General features: G+C 40.9%; 1 protein-coding gene across 1 annotated transcript; it reads left to right on the top strand.

Moving 5' to 3' along the window:
* The first annotated feature begins 4,483 nt into the window (after positions 1-4,483).
* Positions 4,484-12,520, top strand: TBX22 (T-box transcription factor 22). The gene is made up of 8 exons (XM_054566605.1): positions 4,484-4,661; positions 5,277-5,508; positions 6,323-6,424; positions 7,767-7,941; positions 8,762-8,926; positions 9,288-9,352; positions 9,730-9,815; positions 11,907-12,520. Exons 1-8 carry the CDS (start codon positions 4,484-4,486, stop codon positions 12,518-12,520), a joined length of 1,617 nt encoding a protein of 538 aa, XP_054422580.1.
* The last annotated feature ends 305 nt before the right edge of the window (positions 12,521-12,825 follow it).

Here is a 12,825-nt window from a genome sequence, read left to right as displayed (position 1 = left end):
GGAAATTTCTTCCCTTTCTAGTGTCTGGCCACAAAGAATTTATAGCTGTCTAGTTAATATAAAGACCAACACATTTCTTCATATGGTATATAAATGTTGAATAACTATGTTGTACATATGAAACTCGTATAATATTGTATTTTATTTATACTTTTATAAAGATAAAAAATAAAATCTGTCATGTTTAAAATGTTAAAGTTGAACACATTCTTGACACTAACTTCCAATTTTTCTTTAATGATAAAAACAGCTGTGAGTGCTTACTAAGTTCCAGGCATTATGCAAAGTGGTATGTATATACTATTTTCCTAAATCTGCAGATACATATGCAAACTTACAGAAACATACCCTATGATGAAGATATTAGATGTAAAATCATAAAAGCTTAGAAGAAAGAAAGTTAATGTAAAAAATAAAATAAACTTTAAGAAGACTTGTGTATGGTCACTCAGAGCAATTCAGAATTTGATTCAGTTCAGTCTGAATTGAAAGTCTCTCTTCCTACATGCTATACTGCTTGAACCTTATTCCTTTTTGTTATTTATCGTAGTCCAGGAATTTGTACAGAAAGTAAAATTTGCTTTCAGGTTTTATGGTTCTAGGATATCCTATAGCACATAATTTCCTTAATCACAGAACCAGCAGTGTGGAAGAAGGAGGAGGTGAAGAAGAAAAACTAGAAGAAAGGGGTGATTTTCAAAATTTTTATCAAGCTGAGTGTACTTGTCAAGATTATTTCTGTTGAAGGTGATGGAAATCCAGCTGAAACTCATTTAAGCAAACAAAGATAATTTATTTGTTCAAGTAACTTAGCCAGTTCAAGCAAAGTTGAATTCAGGTACTAAAAAATGATGTCGTAAGGCATTTCTTGACTATGCTTTCCTGGGGTTTGTTATAGGTAGGCTTTTCACAAGTAATGGCAAAAATGATCATTAGCAATTTAAAACGAAGCAATTTATTTCATGCATTCTACATGCTTGGAGCTTTGCCAAAATATCTTAACTACGGAGGATGAGAATCAAGGGGGAGAAGGAAGAATAACAATTGGAGAAAACAATCTCTATCATGAAGTTGTTTGTGCTTTGGCCGAAGTGTGGAACTAGATATCCAACCACTCCCAAAATATTTTATTTATACTTAATACAGATATACATTTGAAATACTTATTGATTTATTTCATGTGTTTCATTCCTTCCTTTATAAATTAAAAACAGTAGTTGTATCCCTCCATATGAGTTTGACATCAAGCCTTTAGTTAGTAACTACTGCAGAACACAGGGTATATTTTTTTTCCTCTGGGCAGGCTTAGTTTATTTAATTCATAAGTTTTCCTTCAAAGAACCCATATTATTGGTATAGAAAGCTAGAGGGGACACAAATCTTTGCCCTTAATGTGTCAAAAATTTCTGAAAAGTGTAATATTTTCAGATACATTAGCTTAATTTTGAAGATCTACTGCAATGCACATACAATTCACCATAAGCAATATTTTTCAGGACAGACCATGTTTTCTGTATGTTAATTTATATACCTACTTATAGTGATTAATGAAATATTGGAATTTTTATTAGTGAGTTACAAATTGCTTCCCATTATCTTAAAGCAGGTTCAGATTTCATTTTAAATAAAAGCTCTAATAAACCTTATATCCCTTAAGGCACATCTATATCATCTGTATCCCCATAGATATTAATTAGTTTTGATTTTTATTTACCACAAATTTATTTTTCCTACAAGTGATAAATTCTCTGTGTATTCCCAGATGGAGCCTTTTGGCAATTCAAAGTCAACATTTTACTGTAAGGATTTTTTGATTGTCAAACTTTTCAAAAACATTACTCTTCTTTTTAATGTGGGTACCTGTGGACCTCTCTGTGAGTTCCACATGGGTTGAAGAATCTCTTATAAAGGTTTGTGGCTGTTCCCAACTGAGACAAAGAAACTTACAGCTGTGGAAAATGAATTGCTGGCATACATGTATGTCCCTCATGCTCCAGTTACTGAGAGCCCAGTGCTTAAGCGGATGAACAGATTGAGAAGCTGGTTCTGAGGTTTGAAATAATTTTTTTCTCAGATAAAAGTTAAAAAGAATTAACTACATCTTAGTGAAGTACACATGAGAGCACATGAGATACTCAAATGGGAATGGGAAAAGTTAGATTACAAAATAAAGAGTCCCACAGGAGTAAACTACATGTATGTAATAAATTACATGCATGTTTGTAACTACATGTATGTAATAAGGAAGTAGTTTCCCCTAAGAAAGGACTTATATCCCAATGTATGCTATTTCCTTGATTTAAAAAAAAATTGTATCATATAGTGATTTGAAATACTTCAGGAAACATTCCAATTACCATACTTTGCCTTATTTTTGTGGAACCTATTTGAAAAAAACTACTGAAGACTTTGCTTTTTACAGGAGGTAATTTCCTGCTTTTTGCAATTGAATGAACCAGGGTTGAAAAGCAAGAAAATGACTATAGTAGGAGATATTAGTGAAAGTATTGCATTGTGATTGGCACTCTAAAATTAACAATTGAGCTCTTGAATTTTCTGTTTGTGAGCCATGTCTTTTAGTTAAGAACATGCAATGAATAAAAATGTACCTTCTGAATAAGAAGGGAGGGGCAAATGCAGTAATAACCTCCTTCTCCCCTTAATGGTCACAGCAAGAAAACCAATGCCCATGAAGATGTGGCCAAGATTACAGCTGGACCTGGTTGTTTTCCAGTCCAGGTGCCTTGTACACTGGCTTTGCACTGTGAACTTCACTCCACACATCTGGGTATAGTGTCTTTCCCAACCTTGCATGGTGAGCAGTGCCTAACTGATTACTAACCCAAGCCCCTCAGCAGTACGCAGGGTGCAATTAAGCCTTTGTCATACTGCCCGAGATCATTAGATACCTAAAGTCCTACCTGGTTGAGTGAAGCCGTCCTTCACAGGGAACAGCTGCGCATGGGTCACCCCACCACTGTACCTAAGAAGCTGAAACTAAGGGTCACAAAAAATCTTTTACCATGAAACTCCAGTACTGAGATAGTATCAGTTCATTCGAGTTCCATCCTATTTTTGAAGATTTGGATTGAGTTGAAATGTCCTTTGAACAAATGTGTTAAAGGAAAACAGGAGAACTTTTCTGAAAAGGTGAGAATGTTATTACCTAAGGTGCAGTCTGCAAAAGAGCCCAGGAGTGCCTGGTTTCTTATTTCTGATGAAGAGTGGAAGACCAAAATTCCACACATACAGGCAAAGTATTACATCTGCATGCGTAAACGTGCTCATTTGGAAGTGGTAGGCAAGTCTCTTCCTCACACAAAAAAGGTGACTCTATCCATTTTAAAGAAAAGTAAGACCCCGACCAGGAAGAGATTCCAGGAAACACTGGAATCCATTATCTGAGCCCAACAGTTTTAGGTACTTGATTCTTGGAAGCAAAATTCCCGTTTGTGCTCTGCTAGTGGCTCTGAAGTCCTCAGGCTGTGTTGCTGATTGAGTCATGTGAGAAAGAAGTGGCTGTGGGCGAGAATATTGGGCTCAGGTACAGGCAGGACCTGAGGAACTAAAATTGCTCTTATTGACAATAGGCATCTGGGAGCCTCCTGGCAGCCCCTTGCCCCCCAGGCTGGGTAGAAAGGACAGACTAGCACAATGCCCACCCAGTTTGAGACCCAAATTGCAGAACAAGCTTCCCCAGAAAGCTTGCGCTCTTGTACATTTCTGCAGTGCACTCTCTGGAGAACAAAAGACCTTGATACACTTCTCTGGATCTGGTTTAAATAATATTTGCACTTTTGTTGTTAAACTGGCCCCTCATGAGCAATTATTTCGCATGTCTTTGAGTTTCACAATTGTATGTAAAAGTGTAACTTTGTGTATCCCACCTCCCCACTATCCTGAGCCTCTTTCCAGCCAATCCTTCAACCCCGATTCCTTTCCTGCTCCCTGTCAGACTCTGAAGTGTCACTCAAGGTGGTTTTTGTGTTTCCAACAGTTTCCAAAACAAACAGTGGAGGCTGAGACCAGCTGGGTATTCACTCAGTCGGATGCAACAGTATCTCCCAATCTGAGCTGCCTGAGCCGCCATTGGCGGCAGGTCCGCTCCCTAAGAGGCCCTTGCTTGTCAATCTCTGCTCTCTGCCACGTCCTGGAATCAGGGAGTTGAGGACTGATGGTCCACACATGTCCATTGGGAGGGAGGAGACCGCAGAGGGAAGGGGGACTAGACTCCAAAGGACTTTGGCTCCAGTTTGATCTTCCTTTCCTTTCATCTTATTCAAAGAAAAATATGTACGTATATATAAAAATTATACACACACATTTTTCTTTGAATATTGATCCAGAAATTGTTTTTTCTGATTTGGGGATTATTTTTGCTTTCTCTCTTTCCTCAGTCCCCTGCACTCTCCCTCCCTCTCCCTCCCTAAGCCAGCTCAGGTTGAAACTTTGCAGTGCACATTCCCTTCGCCCCCCTCCAGGGATGGCTCTTAGCTCTCGGGCGCACGCCTTCTCGGTGGAAGCTTTGGTGGGGAGACCAAGCAAAAGGAAACTGCAAGAACCAAGAGAGGAGGTGCAGCTTGAGCTGCTGGAAAAAGAGGGCAGGAAGGTGCAGGAAGAGAGAAGGAGCGGCGCCGCAGGGAAGAAGAGAGAACAGCCGGGTAAGTACCTTTACCGGCACCCCAAAACCCTAAGCCTGCTACTACCGCTTGCTGGATCTGCAAGTCTCAGCCTGGCCTACGACGCTGCAGAAGGGCAGTTAGTCCTCCCCTTGGAGGTCCTGACCCAGCAAGATGGCCAATATCGGGCCCGGGGGGACACCTCGTCCACTTGGCTGTAGGGGAAGTTTCCGAGCCTCCAGGTTCAGCCCGTAATTTTGTGGTTTATTTACGGTGAAGGGGAGGGTTGCCACATGTTTGTGAAGAAGTGAGACTCTCCAACCTCCCTGAAGCCCTGAAAGCCAGGGATGGCTGTTTCTGAGGGTAGGAAGCAGGGTACGCACTCAGATTCCAAGGAGATTCAACCTCCAGGACAAAAGTCTCCGAGAGAGTTGAGGATGGGCAAATTTGAGGAAGAAATGTGCCTTTAACGGGGCGCATCGTGGACCCATTTGTCTCCATCAGGGGGCTTTAGAGGGTATTGTGGGGGAACTTGGGGATCCACCGCCAAGGTCCGGGGAAGCGACAAGGCGGGTCTGCTCCGAGACAGGCGTTAGCGAGAAGGGGGCGTGCGAACCACGAAGCTCTCTCGCAAACTCTAGGTGTCTCTGTATCCAGCAGAAAAGCGACGCAAGACAGAGCCCTCAGCAACTTTCTCAGGCAGTAGAGGCTCTGGAGGTGGAGGTGGCGGCGGCGGCGGCGGCGGCGGCGGCGGCGGCAGTGGTGACGACCCCAGCCGCGGTGGAAGTGTGGAAGAGAGAGATGCTATCCAAGTGGAGCTGCAAGGATCCGAGCTGTGGAAGCGATTCCACGACATTGGAACTGAGATGATTATTACCAAGGCCGGCAGGTTCGGCTCTGCCCAAGTTGTTCCAGAATCACACACAGTAGGCCCTTAATGTACCGCTCTCATAGGATGTGGCGCCTCCAGTTTTATGCTCTAGCACCCACCTCCCCCGCCCCCGGCCAGATCCCCACCCAGGAGAAGCATTAGAATGCCACTGCCTCTCAATTGACCAGACTATGATGTGCCTGGCCCATGTTAATGGCCGAATATTTCTTTCCTGTACAGTGACTCCAAGAACTCATTCTCCTTGTGCGATATATGACAAAAATTACACCTGTCGAGGCGGCTTCCAGGTTCCACCCACACCCCCACATATTAGGCTACAGCCAGGCCACTCTGTTAAAGCTTCACAGTTATCAAAGGACAATATCCCCTCTGGCAATCTCCCAAACTGTCACCCCAGCCAAGGCCAGTTGGAGGTGGAGCTTGCCCACTTTGACCATCTGTTGGGGGACGACTTTTGGGGGCCAACTCAGTAATTATCTATGTGTGAATCCTCCTAATTTTCTCAAATCTGCCTCACAAAAAGTTCCAGTCAAAAATGGAGGAAAGGACATAGAGCTTTTTTCTCTCTTACTTTTTCTTCTATAACTTTTTATTATGGTGGGAGTGTAGAGTGGGGAGAAAACCTTCAGAACTTCTTCAATCCAGTTTACAACTAACAGTTGTGTCTTTGTTTCGCAAATGCCAGTCCCTAAATCTCTCCTAGAATGGGAAGGATATTGTGAATTCCTTCAACTCGCATTTGACCCCAACCCTGCCACACTTGAAATGTCTCTAAAAGCACTCAGGCCAGCCTCTATTTTCCCTCCCACAGGCGGATGTTTCCCTCTGTTAGAGTCAAGGTGAAAGGGCTGGACCCAGGGAAGCAGTACTATCTGGCCATGGATGTGGTGCCGGTGGATTCCAAACGCTATAGGTAAGCGGGGTACCATAGGCTCAGACTGGGAATAGGGATTCTGGTCTTTGGAACCTGACAGTGATATTTTGAAAACTCTTCTATGGACAGGGGAAGGGTGGTTGCTTTCCTGTGGGCTTTGGGAGTCAAATTTTCTTGCCCAAAGCATCCTTCTGACTTTGAAAAGACTAGGTTCCCTCCTTTTGCATTTTACTCCTGGAAAGCAGGTGCTATCTGCTGCTTTAGTATGTCCCACGCCTCTAGTCTACCCACTGCTCTGGCCACGGCTGTGCAAACTGCAGAAGGTTTGGACTCAGAAGGCTAGCAGGGAAGCTGTTTCATGGAATTCGGGGATATATACCTGGGCTTGCAGGAACATACTGTTACTTGGGTAGCAGATTCTGCAGTGATGCCCTGATTTGCCATCGAAAGCTAGTCTAGCAGTTGTCGCACTTAGGTCCCTCTTTTCTTTTTTACCCTCTCTCCTGAGGCGGGGGTCAAGTCCCAGAAAGTACAAGAAAACTTTCATCTAGCTATAAGCACTTTCCTTGGAGCAGGCTAAAAGTAGCCAAATGAACTGAAAACTGAGAGGCCAGAAGTGCCCGTGTGTGAGTGAGTGCTTTGACTCCGGAGCTGTTGGGGGTTGTGCTGGAGCTGCCTACACTCTGGCTGGGAGCTGAGAGCTGTGATTGATCGAGGTGGAAGTGGGTGTCTAGGAGACAACCTGCATCACGCCCAGAGCTGAGTCTGAGGGACAAGGAGAAGGCGCCGCTCAAGAGCCTGCTGGACCCAAAACTTGAAAATACCAGAACAAGCTGTTTGCTTCTTGCATTTGATCTATCTTGAGAACACTGTGCACACCTGAGTGGCTGAAGTTGGAAATAGTGTGAAAATCAGCCTGGAAGCTGCATGGGGCAGAGTTCTGGGGGTATTCTGGTATGAAACCGTGTTGGCAAAAGGGCTTGACCATGACTGGCGGCTGTGAGCTGGACACAGTGCGGTTTCTTCCCTGACACTTCTGGCCTAAGGCAGGAGGATTTTTCTAGCGTCTCTGCGTGGCAAAATGGGTTAGATCAATTTCTGTTGTGGTTTCTCTGAGAAAATACAAACCAGATTCTGAAATCCCGTGACATTATACTTGTTCTGGCACTTCATTGCATTTTAATGACATATGTTTATTTACAGTTTGCTTCCTATCCCTGAAAGCTCTTTGGAAATCAAGTTACATCTTATATTAGTTTCCTTTGGAATTAGTTCGCAAACCTTGACTGAGGTCATTTGGACCGTTTCCTGGCTGCCTTCCTTCCATGCCCCTGGGTTTGGCTGGCTGCACATAAAGCTGCACTCCATGCGCCTTTTTCAGGTATGTGTACCACAGCTCTCAGTGGATGGTAGCTGGGAATACGGATCACTCCTGCATCACTCCCAGGTTCTATGTTCACCCGGACTCACCCTGCTCTGGTGAGACCTGGATGAGGCAGATCATCAGCTTTGATCGAGTGAAACTCACAAATAACGAAATGGATGACAAAGGCCAGGTAAGTGTGCAATCCTTTGCCCTGCAGAAGGGAGGGAGATGCTAAGGCATCGGAACACATGTCACCCTGATAAGCTAGTTTTGGTCTTTAAGGACTATCCAGCTTCTAGGCCTGTAGTGAAAGTTGGTCTTATATATGGCCTTTGGTGGCTGAGGCTGAGAGTGCTGGGGGTTGGGAATGGTGAGCCAAGGGAGTGTGAGGATTAAATGATACTTGTTTAAGCCAAGATACCTGGACTCGGAGACTGGAAGGGAATGTTTCAAAGAGCTCTCTGGTACGTCAGCCCACCAGGCTATCACTGTGGGCTCTGATCGCCTTCCAGTAGAAATCTCTCCAACTACCCCCATGGATGAACTTTGCAAGTCACCTCCAGCCTCTGCTCAAGTACACTCCTCCCCCTGCCATGCCCAGCTTGGCACACACAAGCAGATAGGTAACATCCAGAAATTAAGAGGTGGGGAATGTCATATGGTTGCCCGTCAGTTGCCATAAGCCCAACAAATTTAGGCAGGCAGTCAAACCTGGAGACATCACATGGTCACCCACATTTGGAAGTAGGGAAGGTCCCCACCTGGAAATGGAATCACCCAGCCTGGTGCCACTGTGGTGCCCTGCTCCGGAAAACTCCTTAGCCCTGAGGGCCTCTGCTGGCGGGCCAGTAGGGGAGATGGCACAGAAAAGTCCTTATGTGTGGCTAGCCCAGCCTTTCTGGTTTATGTTTGCTGGTGTGTGTAGTCAGGTTGGGAGTGCTGATGAGAGTGGGATAGTATTAGGGAGGGGAAGCCAATTTCTAGGCAACATTTGACAATTTCTCCTCCAGATCATTCTGCAGTCCATGCACAAGTACAAGCCCCGTGTGCACGTGATGGAGCAGGACAGTAGAATCAACATGTCCCGGATTCAGTCCCTGCCCACTGAAGAGGTTAAAACATTCTCCTTTAAAGAAACAGAATTCACTACGGTAACAGCTTACCAAAACCAACAGGTAAAGTGAACCAGGTCCCAGAGAAGCAATGATGGCCCAAAAGGACTTACTGAATAGACACAAGTTGCACTATATAAATTGAATTTCCCTTGACTTAAAAAAAAAAGCATAGCCTTATTACACTTTTATCAAGGCTAAGTTTGGTTATGAATTGCGTGGATCTGGTGTTTAAAAAAGAGCAAGACAATGTGCCAGGAGAGAAAGAAGATAATCATTTCAAAATTGACTTAGAAATATGCTTGCATTTATTTAACATGCCATAGTATACTCTGAAGAATACTTTGTGGTTGTCATGACCATTAAAAGCAAGGGTGACAGTGTTATTACTGACATTATCTTTCTCTCTCTTTTGAATTCCTAGATTACCAAACTGAAAATAGACAGGAACCCTTTTGCTAAGGGATTTAGAGACCCCGGAAGAAACAGGTAAGCAGCATATCACTTCTAATAGTAATAGAGCCCTTTTCACAAGCATTACAGATAAGTGTGGGTCAGAGACTCACAGGCCCTAAGTTTTGTACCTAGTAGACAGCAGAAAATGGTCCTAGATATTTTGTCTCCAAAATCTTGCCTCCTCCCACTACTTCCCCAATCTACCTTTAAGATATTGTTTATTCTAGCTTCCTGAGTTTTTTATTCAGGGAATAATTACTCAGGATTTTATTTACAAGTCTAGCTATAAAAGAAAGATATTTTAGATATTCATCCCTGAAAACCATAACAAAGTAACTCAAAAGTTTATATAAATCATTATTTTCAGGTATAGCATTCTGGGCTTGCTGAAGGTTGAATCTCTTTTTCAGGGGTGTATTGGAAGGGCTTTTAGAGACCTACCCATGGAGGCCTTCTCTCACTCTGGATTTTAAAACTTTTGGTACAGACATACAAAGTAAGAAAAGTTTTATTAATATCTATTTTTCAATGTTGATGAAGTAACTACAAACAAAGACTTTATACTAAATATTACACAAGGGGATAAATACATGCCAAAAAATGTGTGTTTACAAGAAAGTGGGTATATATTTATCTTGATTAGGAGATAAGAGGCAAAAAGGGAGAGAAATTGGTGTGAAGAAAAAGAGCAGAGACATACATGTTAATGGTGGATTTATTGACTTTTGTCTTCCTGAGTTATAGTACATCCTGAGATTTCCAGATCTCACCTGGATTCTTTAGCATTTTACTATTCATATTCTTTAGAATCTGTCTATTGTTCGTTTGTGGACTTATTTGCTAATGTGTTAGATATTGAAATAAATACTTTGTTTTATGTGAAAAGTCCAACACATGTTAAAATGACTTACATTAAATTAAAATAATTTAATTTTTTTACCACACTTAGCTCTAATTTTTCTTTTGTTGTAAGTAGGAAAAATAAATATTAGAAACAATACTAACCCACCACAATTAATTTAATTACCATAAGCATTTAAAATATTTGCAAAGTATTTGTTCTCATGTAGTGCATTACATGACTAAATAATAATCATAATTAGACAATGCAGGCATTCTGGTAGAAGAATGTACACCTTCATTTCCTCTGATATTGAACAATATATAGAAGAGTTTATCTGCAAGCAAAAGGAATCATTTTACCCCTTTATCTTTATTCCATTAGTTGTTTGTCTTTGAACTTCAATTCAAGATTACAATTACCTTGAGAAAATCATCAATATCACAGTTAGGTTGAGGTTTACACAATACCATAACAACCAATTGAAATGTGAAGAGACAAAGCCTAATCATTTAGTAAAATATTTTACTGTATTGACTATATTAATTTGATCTGGAGGATTGCATGGAAAAATATGAACACTTATTTGTTATCATCACTTAAAATAATAGTATCAAGGCAGCTTGTTTTTAAAAATCCAAGTCAGCACAAAGTGCACTAATAAAGAAAAAAGGTAAAAATGATCATAAATTGATAATTCCAAATATACATTTTCTTAATTACTTGAGATGTTCAGAATGCTCTCAAACTGCAAAGAAAATGGGTACCAGTTTTTAAAAATAATTTTGAATGCATAATTATAAAAGATATTTGCCACCCTGTTGATAAAGGAATAGTCTATCTCTTTATACACAAAATAGAAAATAGAAAAACAGTAACACCCCAAAAATTTAAAAACTTGATGAAATTCAGTCAATAACAAATATTTTCAATTCATACACTTACAAAAATAAGGTATAAAGTCTAGATGTTCATGAACCTTATAATTATCTCTAATTTTAGTAGATGCTAAGCAATTATAAAAGATCACCTGACAACATCGATGTGAACACTTTTATTTTCATCTTGATATTCTTCAAACTGCAAAATTGTCTTTAATTCTTGATATAGGGGACCATGGAGGTCTCCCTTTTCATATAAGAAAAAATCTAACACATTAAAATATACTTTATTTTTATTGAATTTATTGAGGTGACATTGGTTAATGAAATTATATAGGTTTCAAGTGTACAAGTCTATAGTATACATCTGTATATTGTATTGTTTTAATTTGTAAAAATTACTTTCACGGGTACTGATTTATTTTATCAGATTGAAGCTTTCTATAGAATCCCAAACAACCAATTTGTTCAATTTAATGAAGAACTTTAGTAATTTCATAAAGTTAAAAAAGCTAGTTTTTATTTGTAAGATATCACTGGCTCTGGGTCATATTTAATTGGGCTTTTTTTTTTGTAATTCATTACATAAAAGGTGTTCAAGTGTCCAGCACAGTTCTTGAGCATAGTGAATGCTCAATCGATGCATGACACGTAATTGTAGTTCTAAAAGTAATAGTGGTAGTAGTAGAGATACCATATTCAATTCAACTTTGGTCTGAGAGAGAAACATGTTCTTTCCCAAAGAAGTTAAAAAAACATTCAAGGAAAGCTGATCTAAGAATGAAGCAGGGATAGTTAGGGACATGATGACTGATTCAGTAGGAATATCAAGTTCATCGTTCATTGACTGAATTGTCATTCACAGGTGGAAGCAGTGGCTCATCTCCAGTGACCTCTAGTGGAGGGGCTCCCTCTCCCCTGAACTCCTTGCTTTCTCCACCTTGTTCCCCACCTACGTTTCACTTATCTACAAGCTCCTTTGGAATGCCCTGTCCGGAGGTGTACCTGCACAGTATCAACCTACCCCTTTGCTACAAGATTTGTCCAACTAATTTTTGGCGACAGCAGTCTCTTGTCTTGCCTGCTGCTGAAAAGCTAGCAAGCAGCAGCAGTTCTCAGTCTCTAAGCCCACTCATGCTGGAAGTTCCCATGTTATCTTCCCTGGGGGTTGCCAATTCAAAAAATGGTTCATCTACAGACTTCAGTGGGCAGTGTCTACAAGCACCTAATTCTTCCAGTCAAATGTTGTATGGATTGCAGTCACCTGGAAACATTTTATCACCAAACCCCATTGCTCGGGAAACAGTAGACTGCTCTTTCCATCCTTCTTTTGGCTTTTATAGGTACAACTTCTCAGTGCCATCTAGACTGGTAAATGCTTCCAAACATCTCAGAATGAATGACAACACTCAAGTTTCTTTTAGAGAAGGCAAATGCAATCATGCTCATTGGTATCCAACAATTCATCATTGCCTTTAATGAAATAGTCACATTACTAAAACAATTACATGCAAGCATATAGTTTTTCATTTGTACCCAAAGAATGGTCAAGAACTATTGAGCTTTAAAAAGTTCATTATCAGAGAGTATTTCTCTATTATGTATTTAAAGTGCCTTATTAAATGTTCATGAGAAGTTATATTCATTTTTGACCTATAACAAATATGACCTATAACAATCTTTGATTACAATGGCCTTGGGCCTCAAAATAAGATAGTCAATAAATGTTATTTGATGCGATAGACTATATTAGTGGCTGACAAAGGAGTTACTAATATCAATTT

The sequence above is a fragment of the Pteronotus mesoamericanus genome, unplaced genomic scaffold, assembly GCF_021234165.1.
Source record: "Pteronotus mesoamericanus isolate MK-2021 breed Mesoamerican mustached bat unplaced genomic scaffold, CSHL_Meso_final contig_177, whole genome shotgun sequence".
Taxonomy (NCBI): Eukaryota; Metazoa; Chordata; class Mammalia; order Chiroptera; family Mormoopidae; genus Pteronotus; species Pteronotus mesoamericanus.
The sequence above is the reverse complement of the archived record's forward strand: the minus strand, read 5'-3'. Positions and strand labels throughout refer to the sequence as shown.